The 22,885-nt window shown below is 39.4% G+C and overlaps 1 protein-coding gene across 4 annotated transcripts; it reads right to left on the bottom strand.

Annotated features, from left to right (window-relative positions):
- Positions 1-3,596: 3,596 nt before the first annotated feature.
- Positions 3,597-20,275, bottom strand: LOC309882668 (dipeptidase 2-like). Of its 4 annotated transcripts, none has more exons than XM_082769976.1 (11): positions 20,116-20,275; positions 12,759-12,903; positions 11,875-12,001; positions 11,239-11,368; positions 10,780-10,921; positions 9,847-9,916; positions 9,362-9,538; positions 8,863-8,950; positions 8,137-8,212; positions 7,052-7,187; positions 3,597-5,922 (listed from the first exon to the last, which is right to left on the bottom strand). In XM_082769976.1, exons 2-11 carry the CDS (start codon positions 12,890-12,892, stop codon positions 5,728-5,730), a joined length of 1,275 nt encoding a protein of 424 aa, XP_082626102.1. In that variant the 5' UTR covers positions 12,893-12,903; positions 20,116-20,275; the 3' UTR covers positions 3,597-5,727. The 4 variants fall into 4 exon arrangements, with proteins under 4 accessions (XP_082626102.1, XP_082626103.1, XP_082626105.1 ...); XM_082769977.1 differs by having other exon boundaries at positions 11,239-11,335; positions 20,078-20,275; XM_082769979.1 differs by having other exon boundaries at positions 20,078-20,275.
- Between the last annotated feature and the right edge of the window lie 2,610 nt (positions 20,276-22,885).

The following is a 22,885-nucleotide window of genomic DNA, read 5'->3' on the forward strand; positions in this document are numbered from 1 at the left end:
TTTGTCATGATCTATTTCTTTTTAATAAAAGGCTCAAAGAAGAAACTGAGCACAGGCTTACCCAAGATTCTTTAGATGTTCTGAGTTTATCTACAGGAGGATACTCAGGAAAATTAATCCAAATGGGCTTTTCAAACCTATATTAAACTTTTTTTTCAAAAATTTTTATTCATACTAAAGGCACCTTCATTTGATTTGTCTGGCAAAACTTGCCTTAACTTCAGTTTTAATCTTAGCTATTTTAAAACCTATTTTGTTTCTCAGAAAAACCCATGGGGGAACTTGAATTCATGCTTTCTTGGCACTGCTTTTCTTTCATTGCACTTTGGACTCCATGGGTGAAAGACATGCTTTATAAAAATACTGAGACCAGATACAGAGAAAGAATTTCAGAGAAAATTACTTACCCATTAGAGGGGTGAGGATTAGCCCAGTGAAGGTTACAAAGCAACCTGGGGAGAATCAACAGAAACAGAGCAAAATCAAGCGTCTTCTCACTTGGTTCTGGTCGTCAAGGCCTTGCTTATAAACAGCAACATTTATGTGATGTAAGCTAAATGAGGAACTTCATGTAGCATCTTTTACAACTTTTACAACAGATTTTTCATGACAGGAGCTGCTGAGCCAAATCTAAGATCTTCTCTAGGGTCACAGTTTTAAGGATATGATGCATGCCATAAGGGTTGTTTGTTGATTTTGCTTTGAATGAAAAAAAAAATTATAAGTGGCAATAATTTCTCAAACAGCATAAACACTGGGGAAAGAATTGGCGCCTTTGCAATTTGAGTGGTAGGAAGTGAAACAGGCTGTGAGCAGCTCTCATCTGTAATGCTAGACCAAGAGACTGAGAGATTTTAGCTGTCACCAGAGATTCTGACACCTATGAAATACAAAACTGAAACAAAAATGCTTCCTTTTTTCCACAGAACTTTGTTTTTCCTCTGATATAAATTATATAATCAACTTATAAATAAATATGATGGTTAATAAAAGATTTTACTTTCATCTGGTTTAAAAAAAAGAAAAAAAGAAAAAAAAGGCAAATTAAAGGAACACCAAACACCCACCACCACCTCACGGTGTCCTGTGTAGTTGTTAGGCTTGTAAGTAATCTATCAAGTTAAAAAATAAAACCAAATTAAAGAATATATACAGTTCCTAAAATACTGACTCAAGCCTTCCAAAATGGCCCAAGAAACATTATCCCATGTTAGTCTATCCTGAACGCAGCTCCGGAAATCCACTAACATACCATTCTGGGTCTGTGAATTAAATCCAACAAATCTAAAGAGCAAATTTGAAAGCCATTTTGTTTTGTTTTGTTTTGGGTGGGGGTGTTATGTGCATGTTTGTAGATTAGATGTGTTTTGTTTTCAGAATCTGAAGTAAGTTGATCATTTCCATATGTGTAAATCCAGGGAAGTTCAAACAGACAAACTGCTGCTTCCAATAGCAAACATAGGGGGAAAAAAAAAAAAAAAAAAAAAAAAGCCTCAGTTGCTGCAGTCTTGCTCTGCTTTTCTGCTTCTCCTCTCCTCTAACACTGAACATGGGTAACCCTGAGAGAGCTGATCAGCAGAAAACCTATCACTTGAGGGAGGAAAACAGAGGAAAACAGTTTTCGGCTAGATCAGCCCCCTAAAACAGCTTACTATGTAGTTACACAAGCACCAGTGTTGCCACAAGGGACAGGGGAGACAACGTGCAGACCAGAGGCAATGTAGCACTGAACCAGTCAAAGCTGACACTGGCATGAACTGCTATAGCATTGCGGCACAGCGCCTTACTCCAGAAGATGATTGAGATGTAATGATGCCCAGCTCTTCAAAGTTGACTCTGTGGTGCAGATGGCCACTCAACTTTAAAGTCAAACAGAAGTTAATGGACTTAATATAGGTGGCCTGAGTAAATGTATGAAGTTTACTGACCTTGAAACATAGAAATATGCTGACATATTGCTTGAGCAGCTCAATGATATGTAAGAGGGAATGCACATGTGGAGCACTGATCAACTTCAGTACTGCATATCCAATGTAAAACTTGTGAAAGTCCTTTCATGGCCCATAAAAGTCACCCACTGAGTGAGAGTTAGATGCATGAACTGAACTACTCAGATCTTACCTAACAGATCAGCTCTATGTGTAAAAACAGCAACAGATTTTTTAGGCCTCGTTTCTAGCATCACCACATACCCAGATGAGACAAATGAGAATTGCAGTTATTTATTTCTGTGGATGCTACAGCCCATTAGTCTAAAAAGGGACTTGGGAAAGGGTGCTGGCACAAACCCTTTAGAATCAAATCAATAATCTGCATTATTTTGTCTGGAGTTTTTGGCTGTGCATATATCGCATGCGAAAGCACAAGCCTTGGATTTTTAAAGAAGTCCTGAAGTTTGGCTCTTATTTACAACACCAGCCTAAGGTACCTTGTAGTATATACATTTTTATACTTACAGGAATAGTAATAGCTGTTTTCAGAATTCACATTAGCACAACTCATTATTTAGAAAAGGTAAACAACGAATCCTTCATTTGGCAACCAACAAAGTCTATTACAAAGTTGCTATCTTAATTATATCTGGTATTTCAGTAATACCACCAGCTGTAACAGAATCAGTCAGTTTAGCTATCATACATTGCAAATTACCAGTGAAAATTGCTCTTATTAATCAGTGTAGGGCAAAGGCATTCAGTTTCTGGATGAATCATCCTATCCATTGGGAGACAAAAATCAGAGTGCAATCATTTTATGCTTGAGCTGTTGGAAATGCAGTGTTATGACTGCTTCTACAACCTGCTGTCAATGGGACCAGAGACACTAGCACTCAGACTAAAGGGACACTACAGTTTTTCAGACAGCAGTCACAGTCATATCTTGACATGATTTCACTTTTGAAATGCACTTTTACTGAGGTGCCTTTCTAACGTGTTTCAGTTCACATCGTTATGATTTTAATTGTTTAAGAAAAATAAATTGACCACATCTATTAGATAAGCTAAATAGCACGTGTAATCACTGCAAGATGCCTAAGATTCCATTTCTTGCTTGATGATTTTGCACTTTCATGTTGGTCTCACACAAACAGCTTATTTGACATTTTGTCAATTAACATTGTAATGAGTAATGGAAATGGGGACTTCAGATCATTGTACATCTTTGAGAAATGTTGTGAAGCAGAAGTTAGCCTACCTTGGTGCAGACAATCTGTCTAGTTCCCCATAAGCCTTGTTGTCTACAACTTGACTTGCTTGACCAAGTGATTTGCTACAGGAAACACTGTCATCATGGACTTGCTGCAATGACTTTGAGTTATCCTCCTTCTGTCTTCCTAAGTACCTGCTCAGACTTCTCTCCAGGTTAGGCTGCATTTGAACAAAGATGAAGCTGACTGCCTACATCTGGGATGCTTCAGGGCTGAACCTACCTGACTTTCTCCTGCCTATCATGGAAGAGCTATCTTCCGATGCGGAGCACACCTCAGAGGCCTCACAATACCGTGGCCTTCCTTTGCAGCAAAGTTGCACGGTTATTTCAGGGTTTCCTGCAGTTATGAACATTACATTGTTTTGTGAGATTACACCAGTATCTAGACATTTTTAATCAATATTTTATTTAAATTTCATGTATATATTTTGCCACAAGATTACAAATTACACATTATACAAAGCAATCCAGAAAAAGTGCAATACACTACAAATAAAACAAGGAAGTAAACTACAAATATCTATAGCATAGTAAAATAGAGTAATGTAAAAATATTATCCATATGTTAAAGAAGAGGAATGTATATTAAATCCATGCTACGATATCAAAGGAAAGTACAAATTAGGCAGGAATGTGGCAACACACTAAAAATTATAAGTCTGATAGGAATAAAGAAGCATCTTACATTTTAAATATGCATTAAACTTAATATAATGGTACTAATTTTGTGAAAAGAGACCATGGATGGCAGTTTTCTAACAGCTTATGAAGCTATTAGCAGATGAACTGATGAGAAGTAAACTGATGATAAGAAGTAAATGTCTGCAAATATCTATTCCATTCTTCATTTTACCAGTATCGTGCACTTACAAAACAAGTTCTGATGCCAGTTAGGCAGTATCAGGAAGGCAAGACTAGTGCTGTAATTCTCTACTGTATCTCTATAACTGGGCTCAATATTTGTTGAGAAACTGCTTTTAAAAACTTGGCTTGTATGCACTAGAATATTCAACATGGCTTAGAGCCTATTAAGAATATGCTCATCAAGGTGACCACCTTCTCAGAAGAGCTAATGAAGCTTCATTTTGAAGCAATAAAAGGAACTGTCTTCCTCCAGAAACCCAACTTGCAGACGAAAAGCAGGAATGGATGGCAGGAACAATCTCAGGTGACTGGAGAACAACTGACTTGTTGTTTCCATTCTGTTTCTGCTTGGCATTATCTTTCAATTGCTAAATAACTTGTGTGTTAGAATACAGGACTTTAATTTATATTAAGGTTATATTATGCAGATGTTCCATCAGTAAATAAAAACATGTATCACAAGATAAATTAACAAGTATCATGAGATGGTATTTACAAGCAAGAGGTGGGAAATGATCCTACAGAGATTTAGTGCTGCCATCTTATAATTTCATGATGAATCTCAGACTATTTGATTAAAATTCCAGCTTTGAGCCTTGAGAACCTGCCAAGAATAGGCCTTTTGCACACGGACAATTCTCTTCTGTAAAACAGGAGCTGCTAACCTCACATACCTTGTGGACTTGAAAACAAGTTCCAAAGATTTCTTTCTAATCTCATGGTTTTTAATCTTTTGATGATGGTCTGATTTTAGCATGGATAAAATTTTATTTAAATACTTCTTTGCTTTTGATACTGCAATAAAAATAACAGAACAATATCTTACTCTCTGAGTAGCCAGAATTCCTGCTTTGGCCTGGCTTACTCATGTTCTAACTCCATGAACATGCAGCAAACAGCAGTTCCCAAATTATACAAGGATATCTACAGCACTATCTGGACATCTGTTCCTTTATTTTGCTGACACCTGAATATAAGACACCTACCTTCTCCCTTCATAAACTCTCCAGTTGCCCATTGTCCTGGTCATGGTTCAAAAATAAGAGTTTAGTATTGCAAAACAGATGCCTAGAGCTAGTGGCAGGCATGAGAAATGAATTCAAATAGTCATATCATCCAGTTTGTTGTCTAGAACACATACACACACACAAATCACACACAACCACTACTCTACACATACCAGAGTGGAGGTGTCTTCTCTGACCAAGCCACTGACTGATGACGAAAGCTGCATCATGTGAAAAGAAGTAATATCTGAAAACATCCCACTACAGATGTCTTAATGTCTTAGTCGCATTCTCTCATTCCTGTGTAGATCTGCTGATTCTGGACTGACCCTGGTATTTACATCAACTGCCACAACATGGGTACCAAAAACACAAGTCATGTATTAGAGGATTTATTCATTAAGTGTGAATACTTTCCATTTACAGTGCTGGTCCTGACTTGGCTGAGATGACAAAGAATTTACCACTTCAAAGCCTAAATGCTTTTGCCACAAGACTTAAAGTCTACATTAACTTTCAAGTATGTGGGTGAAAGTATAGAACTTACACAAAATATTTTAGCAGAGCTCTACATTAACAACCCCCAAAAAAAGATACTAGTGGTATTGCAGGTTACTCCATCTCTTTCTCTCTCCAGGCTCCATAAACTTTATGATCCATAATACAATATTAAATACGGTACAATTACAAGTGTCAGACTAAAAGACTGTGCCACAGAAGAAAATCCAAAAGAACTGATTGTCTCAATCCGATAATTATGTAGGTCTAGGCGACAGGAATTTTGTACTTCTTTGTGCAGGATTTCACTCTCGCCTACATCCATTAGACCACTGGAGTTCCGCACCTAGAAAAATGCAAAAGGTTGCACCTGAAAGCAAGACTGGCATAACAGCAAAAAGCTTTATGTAGCTGGTAAATTCAATGCCATGTCAAGTGAACAGAGTCAAACTGTATTGCAAAAAAAACACAACTGAACTTGGGGAAAGCAACACCATTATCCTCATGTTTGCATTCCAGTGAAGTTTTTCCCAGAATTAGTTACAGATAAATTATAGCACAAGTCACAGGCTGTTCTTTGTCTCGGCTCCTGCTACGTTTGAATGCATTAACTGGAAAACCTTTTAAAAAAAACAACTCATGAGCATTCTTCCCTGAAGTCAGCTCACAATCTTAAAACAGAGCTCAAACCTCTCTAATTTAGAAGAAAGATAATTACTAAATCTCACAGATTGATTACGTGTGATGAATGTCAGCTTCTTTATAATGTCAGTCTGCCATGTGTGCAACTCAGCATTAGGTAGATATGTTGGCAGAATGACTGAAACAAAAATTCCCTATTTCTATTCCTCTAACATATCCTAAAAAGGCAACTGGAAACATATATGACCTATATACATTTGCTGCCTATAAGGTTCTGTTTAGGGTATCCTTACTGTCATACAGTCTCTCTTCATCCCTCCACTCCACTCTCATCCTTCTCCACTACTTTCTGTCATTCACACGTAAAGTTTGTTGCGATCTAGATGTTATGTTTACAATTTGTTAGTGTTCTAGTCATGGCAAGAGCCCTTTGGATAGGAGCCTGATCCCATGACAAGAATTCAATGGATTTGCAGCAGTCAGCATTCCTTACTGCACCAGCGAACACAGCTGGAGCAAGGGCTGTGACGCTGGAATATCCGCAGCTTATCTAAACCGTGAAGTGATTCCATTTAGAAGTCAACGATGTGTATTTATCAGATTACTGTGGAGAGAAAAAAAGCAACACAGAGTTCTGTCCACTCTCTCTCACTTTCTTTTATTTTGCTAATATTCCCTTGACTTCTTTGTTTCTTTCCTGGCATTTGGAATTAATGCACTGAGTGCTTAAGCTCCCTCATAGCTCTCTCATTGCGCATAAAAAAAGCAAGGCACCAGCAGTTTCTTTCTCCCCTTTAGTAAGAATCAAGATTCAGTTTAGTTTTTAATCTTACCTTTTCCACTTCCCTGAAGACACGCAGGAAGTTCTCCCTTAAGACCGCTTTTAGTTCAGTTTCGCTCCATCCTCTTCTAAGAAGTTCCTCAATCAAATAAGGGTATTTAGAAACGTCTTCCAGTCCCTCAGGGAAACTGTTGGCAAGAGTCACACAAGAACATTCAGCACAGGTCACTCACTGAAAATATGTAGAAAAAGATTTATTTTTTTTTTTAATCAGTCTTTTGCACACATTCACTTTTAGAACGAGCTCATTTGGGACCCACTTCTTCCTCTGAGAAGTCAAAAAAAATGATGAATCCAACTGACATAATCAGAAGGAATGGGACACGATGCTTTTTCTGCACAGAGTATCTCATTAGCAAAACTAAACTATGTATGAAGATGCACTTACATGCAGGAAGGACAACAGCATGGAGCAAACAAACCAAAAAAAAAAAAAAAAAGAGTAAGTGAAGATTCAGAATAAATAAAAACCAAAAAAGGCTAAGGGTTATACCAGTAAATGCCACCCAATAACACAATATGCATTTATTTTCTGTGCTGTAATGTAACATTTGCCCAGGACTGAACAGGAGAGAGTTTACGTTGTAGGCTGTTCCATGATCTGCTTTCCTCAAACATATGCCAAGGATAGCTGTCCAAGCCCAGAAAGCAGGAGTGGTTTCACAGCCCCAAAGCACTTCGGGCTTTCCCCACTAGAAAGTAACAGCAGAGGAAAGAGTTTTACAGCAGTCCTGGGCTAACACATTTACCATCTGAAGGACGAAGCAGCTTTACTGTAATTCATCATTGTTTTCTGGAAGAAGGTACCCTCCATCATCATTTCTGTATGCAGAAACCACTGCCTAGAGACACATTTGCAGAGTTCACAGGATGTTGGGACTAGTTTCCACATTTAGAGTACTCCATCACAGAGTTCTAAAAATGAATTATGCCATTCTTTCCCAAAGCCTGTTTTAGAGCGCTCATCACAAAACAACTTGCTACAACTCTTCTTGGTCTGCCTTCTTCTGCCCCAAAGAATGTCAAACCCCTTACAATCTAGGGGTCAAAAGTCAATGTATATATGATGTTACCAACCGTTCCACTCCATCGTAGTCACCACCAATTCCTATCGATTCTGGACCTGCAATTTTCTTTATGTAGTCAAAATGATCTAAAAGAAAATACCAAAGAAGGCAACATCTAAGCACAAGACAAGTAGGAATAATCCAGTTCAGACATATTGGTTCCAGGCTACTGTTCTCAATCATGGATTCATAATAAAATATATATATTTTTAAATAAGTCAAAAGGCATCCTGATAATATAGCTTAAATTTTAATAATCCAATTGATGTATTCAGGATAATTACAGGTGGTTATCTGGATATTTTCTGCCACTGAGTGCATCAGGTAGCAATCTTCAAAATAACATCTACACAAATGAGATGTAAACAAAGAAAAAGACATGATCATTACAGCACGTTAATTTCCAACAAATAACCCACATATGCCAACAGAATTTTCTTTACCATTAAATAGCAATGTTTTGCACTCTTAATTAGAAAAGTTTAAGGTGTTTTCTAGAAAGGAACAATTACTTTGGGATTAATTGTTCTTTATTTCGGTGCATCAGTTCCTCAAACTATGCACTTTGTCCTCTTGTTATTGTGTAATGAATATTAGCTCCAAAATGACTCAGAGCTGGGTCAATGTGGAGAAGGAAATAAGCAAGTAGTATAATTTACACAGTCTGAAAAATGATGCAGACAACAGGAAATTCTTAGAAGACACCCACAAAAATCAGAATATATTAACTTCAAACCTGCGAGGGTAGAAATATTAACAACTTCTCTGCCACAGGCCAGTACATCTGCATTGAAAGTCACCATGATAATTCCCCTGTTCCTTTTCTGAAAGATAGGAAGAGACAAGTGATGAGCGTGCCCTGCAAACTTCATGGGTACCTTATATAGATCGTTCCCTATCCATCCACAAGTGAGCACAACAACACTATATGTCAAAGTTTAGATGGCAACACAAGGCTTTGCCTTTATGCTTTACCCTGAATTCATTACATCCTCATGTGGCCTGGATCAGCAGAAGCCCAGTGGCTACATCAAGGAAATTCAACCAGAATTCCAAAGTGTTTGTAGCCAAAGACAAAACACAACCAAAAGAAAATATCTCAGAAGTGATCATGTAACTTGCTGCTCAGGGATCTGCTTATAAATCCAATTCAGAGATGAGAGAATCAAAAGTAAACACTCTGATATGCATGCAAAAATTTGCTTCAGACTAGCAAGTTTTTAAACAACACTCACCAGTTGCTGGAGGATATCATCAGGAACATTTCTCGAATGATTACAAACAGAAAATGCAGCAGAATGGCTGAAAATTACTGGTGCTTTTGAGATATGTAGTGCATCTTTTGCTGTGGAATATGAGGTATGAGATAAATCTATCAGCATACCCAGGCGATTCATTTCCTTTACCACTTCCTAAAACAGATTTACAGACAACAGTGTCAGTATTACATTTCCTTAAAGGAAACTGTTTAGCTGATGTATGTAAGCAGATAAATAAATTCTGCAGCTGTCAGCTAGTTATAATCACACTGTGTCTTTATGGATTTCTATTTACCTATTAAATTAATAGTGATTTATTCACTCACAATTAGTTAGCATACCATCACATGCTCAAACCTTTGAAATCTTTGTTCTTTGAAAATCTTTGAAAAAAGATAAGGTCAGAAGTTGTTAGTTGCATAAGAGATTGCTTAGATTATCACTCAAAAAGAGATCCTTACTTGGCCAAAAGCAGTCAGACCAGTAACACTAGGATAAAAGTTGTGTATTCCTTTAGATGAAGATTCAGACCTTAAAAAGGGAAGTGAGAGAAGAAACATCATATTATTCTGGAAACTATGATATCAGCACCTGAAACGTCTTATGCTATACACAATAAAAGTCCTATCACTTAGCCAAATTTAAGGATAATGAACTGCATAATAAGAATCTTGTTCAAACAGTGCTCTGTATAATCATAACTATTTTGTGGATCATATGTCTTCAGGTTTCAGACTGCTGCATATTTGTGAAGCAATGCAAGACAAGCAAAGAGACACTTGTCAAAAATTTTCCAATTAAACAAACCTTCATCAGAAAACAAAGATAAACTGAAATGTCCTTTACCTGATAGACAGAAAGCTAGATTTTCAGTCCTTTCTGCATACAATTCTATTTTGCCTTAGTCAATACAAAGGAAGTTTGTCAATCCAACAAAGAGTAGGTGCTAACACTCTGAGAGAGGAACTGAGTACTCATTTCTGTAGCCAAACATTGGACCTGTCCTGAGCTGGCCAGAGAGGACAGTGTTAAAGGCTTCTGACTGCCAAGTTCTTAGATAGCATTTACCATCTTTGAGCCACATCATAGCATCTTCTTTTGTTTGTTGTTGCCTATTTTGACCTATGTAGCCTCTCTAGTAAAGCAAAGTGGGAGGCAATTTTCCAATCTTTCTGTTGCTAACGAAGTTTAAAAGTTCCCAAACTGTCAGTGTAACAAGCGCTACATAACAGATCCTTCAGTCTCCCAAGTGATTTACCCCCCAAACCTGTCACTGTTGACTTGGTTTGGAATGAGTACAGCACAGGTGAACTGTCTGAATCCATACTTTCCTCATCTTGGAATTGCCACCGCTTTGTATTATATGGTCACATAAACACAGGCACATCAGTTACCAAGGTGTATTGCAGGAATGTGTTAAGGTCATGTAACGAACGCCCAGGTCATAATACATCCTCAGTGTCGCCAAACTGCTGTCAATGGAGTGACCGCCTTCGATTCCAATCAAACATGCAATCTTCTTACTGTCAGAGATACCTGGAAACATGAAAGTACGATAACTCCAAAACAATTTCATGACAGATAAGAAGCCAGCACCACTGAGCAACAACAGTTATTGCAAACTGCAAGCAGTACTACTGACATTTTTGTAAGATGGGAGGTGTGTTTATACGGCAAATTATCTCATGGCTGCAGCGGGCCATGACTGTGCACAGTCAGATATTGTAGTTCAGTAGAAAAACTGAAGTTACTCTTTAAACCAGGATACTGTTTGCTTGCTTCCAGTTTTCTCTCTTTTGCATATACCTCCAGAAACCCCAGTAAAAATATTCTGTTACAAGAAAGTGTATCACCTTGGGAAGTCGTCACAAGTTCAAGCTCTTCATAGCTGTTACACATCCTCTTGACAACATCAATTTGCTCTAACGTCAGACGCACAGCATCCTTATTCTGAGCGCTGCAAAGAACATACACTGACCAAAACTGAAAGAGACATTGACAAGTAAACTAGATAACTTCTGTTCCAACATGGAAGCTGCAATTTGCTAATAGTGAAGTTTCTGAGTACTACCAAAATAATTTCCTACAGTTTACAAGGGAGTTGCCACTGCAGTTTCCCCCCCCCCCCCAAAGGAAGCATTATGCTCTTGCCTTAAATCATCTACTCCAGACATGGTTAAGGCCTCTTGACACGTTCAACTATTCTAGGCAGAAGTGCAGGCAGGAAAGCAGATGTATGTTTACTTTAATTCATTTATCACAAAACAACAACTGCTGTTTTGGTTAAGGGTACCTGGCTTATAAAACACAAATATTTGCAACACAAATGTCCTGAAAAAGTGTCTGTGGCTTTTCCGTTTCATTTTGTTTTTTATCTTTCAATAGCAAAAGCCAAAACCAAGGCCACTAATACTTCTGTGATTGGGAAGGGAGTGAGGCAAGTGTAAAATTGTGTTCTCAGACAGTCTTATTGCCATGACAGTACGTACCTGAGCTCCCACATAACCAGCCTCAAGTTTTGCAAGGTTTGTATGGGTCTTGTTGATCTCTCTTAAGTTGACCTTGCTGAGTCTATTTTGGTAAAATATTCTCAGCCGTAGTACAAAGTCGTTGTGGCTAGAAGAGAAAACAAGTAAGGCTTGTGATAGAAATATGCTGTTACCTTCTAATACAAATGTCATTTCTTTAACTCTTCTTAGTCTCTCAGACAATTAACTGCCAATAATCTTTGCTGTAACATATACTTAAATGTCTCCTTCCTTTCACAAAAGATCTTTTTTTTTCTTAAAGCTCTGTCTAATCAGGACAGCAAGAATCCCTTTTGCTTTTCCCACTTTTATAGCTGTTGTGATTCTATATCTATTTTTCTCCCTATTATTTCTGAAGGAATAGAAGAACTAAGATCATTCACCATGCTCCTTAGAAGCAAATACTCATGGTAGAACAATCAGTGCTGCCTGTGTTAGAAATAGTCAGTGTTTCTCCTCCCAGGTCAAAACACATTCACCACAGGCAGCATTCCTTCAAGTTGCAAGGGTAACCTTTCAAAGCATGGTGTCTGGCTTCTAGCTCTGAAACAAGTCATGGCTGCCAAAGATGCCATTAAATTAAGGAAAGGACACCATGAAAAGGGAAACAATAATTAAGTGGTGAAACCTGACCAGAAAATCACAAAGGCATTTAGAGTAACCTAGTCCTACAGTATGCACCCAGTGAACTGAAATTCCTTCTCACTGACAAATCTGTACAACGGTAACTAACTGCTATGTGCTAGGCACAGTCTGCTGTTTCTACTCATCCAAACACACTGTGGCATTTCCTCTTCACTTATCAAGATTCACTGAGAGGGTTTAATCAAACATATTTTATATACCCATCGATTAAACGCGTATCTTGCATCAGCTTGATAGCTTGCTCTCTCATTGATTTCTCGTAGGTGAATGGCACAGAATCGGAGAGGAACATCAGCCATAGCAACAACTTTGTTGGATTTCTCTTCATTTCCATTTTCAAGTTTGCTAAAGCAAAGAGATACCACAATTATTTGCTGAACATGATGAAACAGGTAAGTTTCCAGTCTGCAGACATTGTGGATTTAGTAATATAAGCAGAGGCAAAATGCCCTCTTTTCTGGTAAGGCTGGGGTGAGTTTGTAGGAAGAAAGACCAATGAACAGAAGGGAAGGCAGCCATGGGAAGTGTAAGACTGCTACCTTTTCTGAAAGATTTGAAGACCTCTGGCTAGTGTGGTTTTGCACCTATAACTCCATAAACACTGCTGCTGCCACCAACTGACTGCTGAAGGGAACCATCTTATTCAGAGCTAGCAGGGTGAGGGTGCACCTCCCAAAACGCTGCAACAAGATTGTTTTCTCCATTGGAACAGCTTTAACTTGTTTGTTCCCATTACTGGGGAAACCTCAGGCTGAAATGAACACTGATACATTTTTTGAGAAATTCCAAAAATCTTCTCCTTTCTGAGTAAACTCTTCATTGTTAAAACACAGAGTATGTGCCAGAGAAAGCTATGGAAACCCTACACATTTTTCATATTTTAACAAGTACAGAATGTGCCAAATTTCAGAGTCACTTTATTTTAATGAGATCATAGGTATGACAACTTCAAGAGTAATCAATGTACCCCCTGTTCTTTTTTAAATATAGCACTCAAGCACTTATACAACAGCCTTCTATGTGTTGGACAAAAAGTATTTTACAAACAGGTTAGAATTACCTTCTGTTCTGTGTAAAGTAGTGTAAGATGTGCTAGGAGGTGAAAGTACCTTTGCAGGGAAGAGAGTTGTTTTTCCCCACATTCAGAGTTACTGGCAACATTACCTATGAAGTTGAGAAGCAGTCACCTCCTTTGCTTATTTGAGTGACATCCTAATCTAGAGACACTTGCCCTATTAATTCTTTCAAGTCAAAGGAGTTCAGCAAGTGGGCATTGTTCAGCTCCTATTGTACAGCCAGTACTCAAGTTTTTCCAAAGGACAACAGAAGAAAAATAAAGTTGACTTTCCATTCATTATTCACTATAAGTCAGTGAAGTTCATGTTTATAAACCTTCTGGCAGCAGAGAAGTGTTTTTGTTCTTACTGATTATGAAGGTTGTTTTGTGAATTTCTTGTTCCCAGAGGTAAAAACAAATAGCAAATATCCAAGATATGATGAAATTACAAGGCAAAAGAGATTTTGAAATCAGGGCACTAAGAAACAGTACAGTGAAAAAAACATGTTCTTGAGATTCTTATGTTTCCAGGCTATACATTACACTGTTTTCCTGTCACCTGCAATACACAGAGTGTAAATCAAAGAAAAGTTTAACTGGATTATTTGCCCTGCCTATGTCTGAGAGAATGTAAATATGCTATAAAAGGAATTTTGATTTAATAAGCCAGTATAAGTTTAATTAAGTTGCATAATTAAAAAGTTTTAAAATGACAAGTCATTCATTTTGCACATATTTTCTCTCTAAATCAGCATTATGTAAAAAATTCAAAAATAAAAGTAAGAGTAAGAAATGATCTCTCACCTTGGGTTCAGCAAGGTGTAAACTGCTATTCTAAAAAGTCCTGTAATTGAGGAAAATTCCTGAGGTTCCTCTTTGGAGAAACTGGCTCAGGACTTTTCTGTTCCACAGGATTTGGGAAGGTACTCACATGTGGGACCATCTGTCAGGAAGTGGTACTTCAGAACAGCGGGAGCATAAAAACTTAGGCAAAAGGCAGTGTAGAAGGGGAAGCTGGTTTAGAATCAATGCTGAAGTTGTCTAGAAAAGAAGCACTAGGACAGCTGAATAAACACAGTAGCATGTATGTAGGCAGAAGTGAAGATCCAGTATAAACATGACACAGGGTGAGCTGTATTCCTAAGGTTAAAAATAATAATAATAATAATAATAATAAAGTAATACCACCCACCCAGTGTTTTTCCTGAGAAACCCATTACATAAGGATTGGCCCAGGCAGTACCTGTGATGTAAAGAGATCTGTCTAACTCTGCACAGAGAAGAATGCTGTAGAAACTGATTCATCCCTTTGAGGATGCTTAGCAGTCTTCATTCATCAACAAACATAGCAGAAGCATGATTGACTCCATCAAGTGTCTTCTCACGTACAAAACTTAAGAGGTTTTGGCTAGGCCCTTAGGACAATGTAGAAATCAATTTACATCATAGTCTGCGCATCTGGATTTTATCATGGTAATGGTTTCCTTCAGGCCAAAGTACTTCCCCTAGCATCAGGATGAGGAGCAGACCTCTCAAGACTGGGATGATCCTTTCGGGCTTCCCCTTGACAGAGCACAGCTGACTCCCATGCAACACTTTGGTTTGTCCAGGATTCATACCATACCTGATGGAAGAAGCTTTTTATTCCTCTTATGCCTGCAGAATAACCAAGGGAAGTGTTCCTCCCACACTAACTGAGTAAAAGGGAGCTTTTCCACTTTTATTCATTGCCACAGGTTAATGCTTGTATACAGGGAAAAAATATTGGAAAAGTAATTTTCTATCTTGTGTGTGTGTAACACAGCCTTTACAAGACAAGTATTTGAATTGCCATTGGTAACAACTAAGCCGTGTCAGTTCTGAACAAGTTGACCTCTGTTTTTACTTTTACTAGAGGAAATTGAATATTTATGTATTTGGCCAAAAAATGAGGCACTGCAAAGATACGTGGTCTTACACATTACATCTAGCAACAGGGAAATCCTTGTCCAGATTATGAGCCCTGCTGTGCTACTAGGACCCGCTGTTTGGTTTCTTTCTCTCATTTATTTTCAATAAAATCCATTTACTGAAGAAGGCAGTTTCCAAAAATAAAAGATAAACATGACCACAATGAAGTCTTAGATGCCTTTAAAACTGCAGTGGTTCTCTTAAGTTGACTTATAATTAAGCTGGTGCAGGAAGCTGGAAGGTGCCATGCAGTGGGGAGGTAAGGTAAAACAGGCCCTACAGCCTCCCTGCTCCTTTCCCTGACCAGGCTTCTCTCTCTGAGCCCTGGGGCAGGTAAAGCAAGTATCATTAGTTCCCTTGGGACAAACCCAGAGGCAGCCTCCTGATGCTGCCCCAGGGACTGAAATAGGGCCGTATGTCTCTCCAGTTGTGAGTTCAGCACCGCAGCTGAATCTCCCCCAGACCAGGGTCAGTCCTGGAGAAATACGTGTACCACTGCAAGGGACAACGAGCACAGAGGAAATTTTCTGCTGACTTTCAGCTCCACTGCAGCTACTCAAAATATCACAGGCTTGCAACACACAGACACAAACGCTGGGGAACAGATAAGGAGGGTGGTGCAAAATGCAGCGTTATCTGTTCCTCCACATTACACTTCAGAGCTAAAATGCCTCAAGATCCCCATCTGCTTTTGCACCTCCCATTAAAAGCATAACTGCTTTCCATCCCCACTATTCTTCTACACGCAGGGTAGGCACAGCAATTTGGGGGCACCAAGCTTAGAAAAGCCACCAGCACAAAGCCCAGAAGAAACTAAACAATGGTCCCAAAAGAGCTGGACTGAGCACAGAGTCTTTGCAGACGCTCACTACAGAAATGAAGCTTTGCTACTTCCCTGTAGTTTGCTTTTACAATTGCTTTATGTTCTCCAAGCTCTTTACAATCATCTAGGAAGTTACTATCAATAAAGCATGAGTGCTGAGAAAGCAGACTTTGCAGTGAGTGTTCCCACGTCAGGGAGGACATCCCGTAACAGCGGGATGGCCAGATCTGCCTTATAAGGCTGGGACGAGGAGGGGGGGGGGGGTTGCTCTTTTAAAATAGATGTATTTCAATGGTAAGTTTCACAGTAAAAAAGGAAAGCTTTACTGCATGCCTCTGTCATTTACCATCTTCGGAAATTACAGGCAAGCGCTGCCTGGCCTCTCTTCTCCTTTTCAGCAGCAGGACAGACCTCAGTGCAGGGCATTTAGTAAACAGCTGCTATTTAAGTGCAGCAAATCTCAGTTAGGAATGGCGTTCCTTTCACCCATTTGATGATTTTCCATCTTAATCTTTATTAAAACATTTAATGACAGCCTTCACATTGATACCAGGGTTCATTACATTATTATGCCCAATCAAGTGTAAGAAGTGCCATAAAACAGGGCTCACAGCTCAAGGTAGTAACAGCCTAGAGATGAAGAAGGCTCATGCCCTGCACGGCCCAGTTACGCTGGGAGCTCATGTAGATAATACCAGGGTAGCTCTGAATTAACTACCTCAAATCATGGTAGCAGCTTCATTGCAGACAGCACAAACACCAAAAGATGACTGGGACCCTTGGTGAAAACTTCCTTGCTGATTTCCAGCAAAAGCTTGGATTTTCCCTGTCTCTGAAATAATAATTAAACATGATTAGCCATATGTAAATAGTGAGCATGCTTCTGGAAGAACACATGCATCAGACTGTGCAGTATGTTTTTTACAAAGGGTAGGGATCACTTTGAAATTCCTCTTGTCATCAAGTCAGTCTTTCAAATCTTTCCATATTTTTTCTTAAAAGTCCTTCCACTGTCAGCAGCTCAGAGCCACGTCAGGTTTAGCTGTTCATCTGCTCAGAAACCTCCTCAGTGCTGTCCCAGTGCAATGTTTACAATTTATGATTTCCACACGCTGTTCCTTTCCTCTTTGTGGAGGTACAATGAAACGCCCCCAAGCACTGAGAGAACAGGGTGTTGTTTCACTTACTGCTCAAAAAAAGGGGAATAAATACTGTAATGGTTTGAATGCACATCAGGTTCCCTAGGGAAGAGGAAGCAACAAGCAGGATAATACGTCCCAGACTTTCTGGGAAAGAGGAACCCCGTAGAGTAATTACAGTACTTATCAAGTCGTGCTTAGCTTTCAGCCTTGAACATGAATGCATCCTTGGACATTTCACATGCTACGCAGGTGAACTGCAGGTTTTTCAGAAGCAACATAACCTCAGTGTGCAAGACTTTTTTGCCCCTGAAGTACAGGAGATTGGTTGCTTTCTATGATATAACTTCCTAAACGCGTAACAAGCCAGAACAGCCTCCCAACTACTTCTACAGCACTGTATCACAGCGCACATTATCAGGCAAACCTTGCTTTGGTTGAAGAGTGCTGACTGACCTCAGAGGAAGGATCAGCTGGAAGTGTTTCACCAAGAGAGTAGCCTGGTGACAGCTTCTCTGTTAACAGTCTCCCCTTGGTCGGATCCAACAGTGCTGCTTTCGTAGAATGCAAAGCAGAACCCTCACATGTACTCGAGCAAACAGCTCCTCCAGGGTTTCCCTCTGTAGCCACATTCCTAACTGTACACACTATAGCAGGCTCCAAAGCTACAGACAGCAGGCTGCAGCTGAAAGGGATGGTTTGCCTCACAGTCATCCCCTCTGGGCCCTCTGCCTCATGCTCCTGCCCCTTGGTTAACCAGCATCTCTGCCCCTGTGCTTCTCCATGCCAGGAGCAGTGTGAGCCAAGTCCCCTCCAGACTTCACTGCTGACAGAATCACTCTTTTTGGCAGGGTTTTGTCAAGATCTAAAATATTCCTAATATTTTTTAAATGTTTGGATCCAGCATTCAAAAAATAATGCTACAAAGTAGTGAGAGACATAAAGGCCAGGAGGATGAGCATTAATGAGATTTAAAAACTGATTTTGACCATAATGGATGTAAATGCTGGGGAAATACTGCTCTTGCAGAAGGTAATGACCTTGCTTCAGCACAAGAAAGCCTATCTGAATACTTGCGTTGCTGTGGAGTTTATCCTCACCACTGGCTAAGCAGCGCACTCGATTATGAACCTGCAGCAGAGATGATGATGGACAGTTTTTCAAAGGAGAGTGTTCTCAAACACACCACAAGTTGTTTTGTTGGGTTTTTGTTTTGTTTTGTTTTTTGTTCTGCCCACATTTTTGAAGCCTAAGAGAGAGCACACTTCTGTTATCTTCTGATGGTGACACATAAAGGAAAGATTTGGAGGAACAGCAATTACTGAAAACACAACTGTTGCTGAAATCCTTCTTAAATGGGTATGCAATCTTTGAGAAGCTTTGCTTCCACACAATAGCAGAAATATATACACAGTGTAAGATCCAAAAAGCTCTGGTGAAACAGCACTTCTGCAGAACTGAAAAGGACAGAGAGCAGTTCGAAGTGGCTTCTTTTCTGCTTTGTGACAACCACAAACGTTGCCCTCAAATGTAAAAAGCATAAATGTAGACTTGGTTACCACAGAAAAAAAAAATCTTTCTCTCTCTTATCTAGAAAATGCTATATTTGATCTTAAGAGCTAAGTGTGTAAGATGCTAAACAATAAAATGTCAAAAAATTGGCCGAGCATCAGAGTTCTGGCAAGCTGGCATTGCAAAGGCCATTTAGCTTTTGAAGGCGACTTTCAGCTTCAGTTTCCACAAATCAAAATACAGCTCCTATGTGCAACCGCTTTCTCTAGAACTCCACGAGTTCCTGACAAAATGACTCATAAGGGAACACTAAGGTTTTATGGTTTATTACAACTCTGTGGCATAGTCCAATATAACTGCTATTCCAGAAATTCACGTAATTTGTTGCTTCAAAATCCTTAATGGGAATGTAGCAAGCCTTTTTCACACAATAACGCTATTCTGATGCTACATAAATCTGTTACATGCTAAATGTTGATCCAAATATTTACTCTTTTTTCCATCAATATATGTCCATAGTGATTTTCAGGAAGATTTTTAAGCAGAAAACGTAATTGTATGTTCTTCAAGCTGTTCAACTAACAGCAATTATTTATACATTACCAAATCTCCATTCTGTGTATTTATACAAAAATAATATTATTGGTAGCTATGAAAACTTCCTACTTAACATTAATCTGAAGTCACTGTGCCCCAAGAACATAGAATAAAAGTACCTTCTAGGTTTCATCCTGTTACAACCTATGCAAAATATTCTTTACACTTTGACAATAAGACTTATTTGCCTTTGAAACTATTTAGGTAAATAAGACACTCGCTTGTATCATCATTCAGTAACCTGTTCTTGAAAACTGAAGCAAGCAGTAGACAGAATTAAGAACATGGCATACTAGGCACCTCTATTTAAATGGCATTTAACATAAAGTACAAAAACCATACAGCTTTTTTCTATGCTGTCTGAGCAGAGTTGAGAAATGGAAGTAAACACGAGATTTATACTTTTTCTTGTTTATCTAAAGGCTCCTTGGAGCAGGTTACCTTCTTAGGGAAATGCAGCAGAGACGAAATCCACATACCACTGCAACAGTTAAAGCTTGGCACCAGCTCCTCCTGGCATCAGGACAGCAGCCAAGGAATGTCCTCTATTGCTGTAGCTCACACATCTCAGGCTTCACACTCAACAGGCGTTCGGAGATTGCCCCTCGCACAGGAATAAAGTCAGTGAGAGAACTTCCAGCTCAGCTACCGCCCACCCAGCAACCCGCAAGCCTTGTGCTGTGCATGTTCAAAATCCAGCGTCTCCTCCCTCTTGTGGCAGACTTTTGTGCAGTCCATCCTGCATCTGCTCACTAACAAATGATGTGTTTAACACTGCTCTGTTTATGTGGGTTTAGAAACAGGTACCCCTCATCGCAGAATAATTTCGGTTGCAGGGGATTTCTGGAGGGATGTCATCTAGTCCAGCCTCCTGATTCCAACTAAGCTAAATTCAAAGTCAGATCAGGATGCTCAGACCCTTGTCCCATCAAGGTTTTGATGTCTTCAAGGAAAAAGATTGTACAACCTTTCCAGGCCTTAAATCCACTGGAATCTCCCTTTCTGCACTTCGTGATGGTTGCATCTCTGCCTCTTGCTGACCCACACTGAGAAGAGTCTCCTAAGAGCTGAATTTGCAGGAGAACCAGGTACAGGTATGCACCATACCACTGACCGAATTTAGCCACACTGACCACATCTAGCCCTTGTTACCATACCTGCCAGGTTTTACGCAGAACTTACATCACCACTCTGTGATATTTGTAAAAGCCAAAATGCTCACAAGTTACAGGCGACCTTTTCAAATACACTTATCTTTCTGAACCTACAGGGGCCTTCTGTTCCCTTTCTGGGAGCTGACAATTTGGATATAGACAAAGAAATATGTGCAAAAACATGATTCTGGAGTTTTGCAGGAAATAAACTTTGCTTATCATCATTTTAATTTTACTTCATGCTTTGAAAAACACAAATTTAATTTTACTTCACTTTAAATTTAATTTTACTTCATGCTTTGAAAAAAGCAGAAGGCCTTCATGCTTTTGGTCACGATTCCACTTGCAGAGAAGAAAACAAGCCTCCCAAACAAAACACTCACAGGGCTGTTGCACAAGGCACATCTTAACAGGAATATGCATCTTTCCTCAATCCACTGGCTCTCAGTATAGGAAAATTTAAACAGAGACCCTTACATCACTTGAAATTCTGCTGCACATTGATAATTTGATGAACTTCACATACAAACATTTATCATCAACTCAAGTGGACTGAAGCACACTACATGGAACAAATATTTTCTTTACGAAATAGTTGTTTCTTCATCTGAAGCCTAATCTAGGCCAGGTCCACTTTTATGCCTATGGCAGGAAACTGTCTCCCAAATTTAGTTTAGACTGGTAACTAACAGGCTCAGGTTAACTTCTCCACACACACTCTAGTTCTAGCTCAAGTTTCCTTGTTAATTCTCAGCCTTTCAAATTCTCATCTCCTACTTTCAAAGTAATTAATAACCATCACTGCTTGTATTTTGTCACCCTATTTTCCCAGTTTGCTCTCCTAGCAAAGCCAAGTTTCACCCCCAAACTGATTTCTACCTAAAACTATTTCCGCATGCCTCTGGAAAATTAAGCTCACCAACTTCTTATTGAAGAACAACTTTTGCTGAGTGACTAAGCTCCTGCTCTGACTTTTAAGAGTTCAGCCCTGTAGGTTCTGAATGCAAACTGATTTTTAAAGCTGCTACAAGTCAACTTCTTTCTTTGGCTCACAGTCAGCTTTCTTCTGTAATTTCATTTCAATAGCCCTGGATGAGCCTTAGCGGCTGTTTGTGTTTAATAATTCTTATAACATGGCATTTGGGAGGTATGCCTTTCCTGCAGAGTCCATCTGGCAGGACTGTTCTCTTAATAAATATCCTGTGAGCTTTCTTTATTGTCCAGAATGTAGTTACACAGCTGTCCCTGATAATAGCTATCGCTATGTTTATATCATGTTATATTCATCTCAGACGTATTTTGGAGCAAGCTGAGAAGCTATAAACTAACTGCAGCACTTACGTTTGTACCAGCTGCTGTCAGAACACAAAGGGAGAACATTATGTGGGGGAACTATTTTTCACAGTAGAAAGGCCTGGTGCAGGCACAGAGCAGCTTCACTGATTTCAGTGCTCACAAGTCCAAAGTGTTTTCGCTGCCAGCACAGATTAACTACCACTACCACTGCTCAGAAGGTAAGGATTTGCAAATGCAGACGCCTATTGTGGCAGCAGCCATTTTTAAGGGAGATGTGGTTTCTCTAAAACTCTCCCTCTGTTCCATGACTCTGCCAGCTCATGGAACATCTTCCCTACATACCAGCTGTCCCAACTAGCATTTGGCATGGATGTATTTCTGTGAATGAATCAGCTTTGAAACCTCACCACTGCAAAATGGCTAAGGCCATTTCCAGGCCAGGCTGGATGGGGCTTTGAGCACCCTGGTGGGATAGGGGGGTGTCCCTGCCCCTGGCAGGGGCTTGGAACTGGATGACCTTTGAGGTCCCTTCCAACCCAAACCACTCTATGATTTTATGATGACGAGCCCCACTGACATAGTACTATAGGTGCTGCTTACCACGTATCGGAACTTGGTGTCTGTCTTCCAAGTAAAGATTGCAATCTCAGAGGCTGTCCCTTTGGCCTCTCTTGTGCACAGCCATCACTATTTTACTTAGAAATCATTATAACGTGTTAGGAAGAGGAAGTCCTAGGTATGGAAAATTTTCTTTGCATAAAAATAGCAACATTGGCAGTCTTAACTACTGCAATGAAAT

This window comes from Aythya marila (genome assembly GCF_965140915.1).
Source record: "Aythya marila genome assembly, chromosome: 12".
Lineage (NCBI taxonomy): Eukaryota > Metazoa > Chordata > Aves > Anseriformes > Anatidae > Aythya > Aythya marila.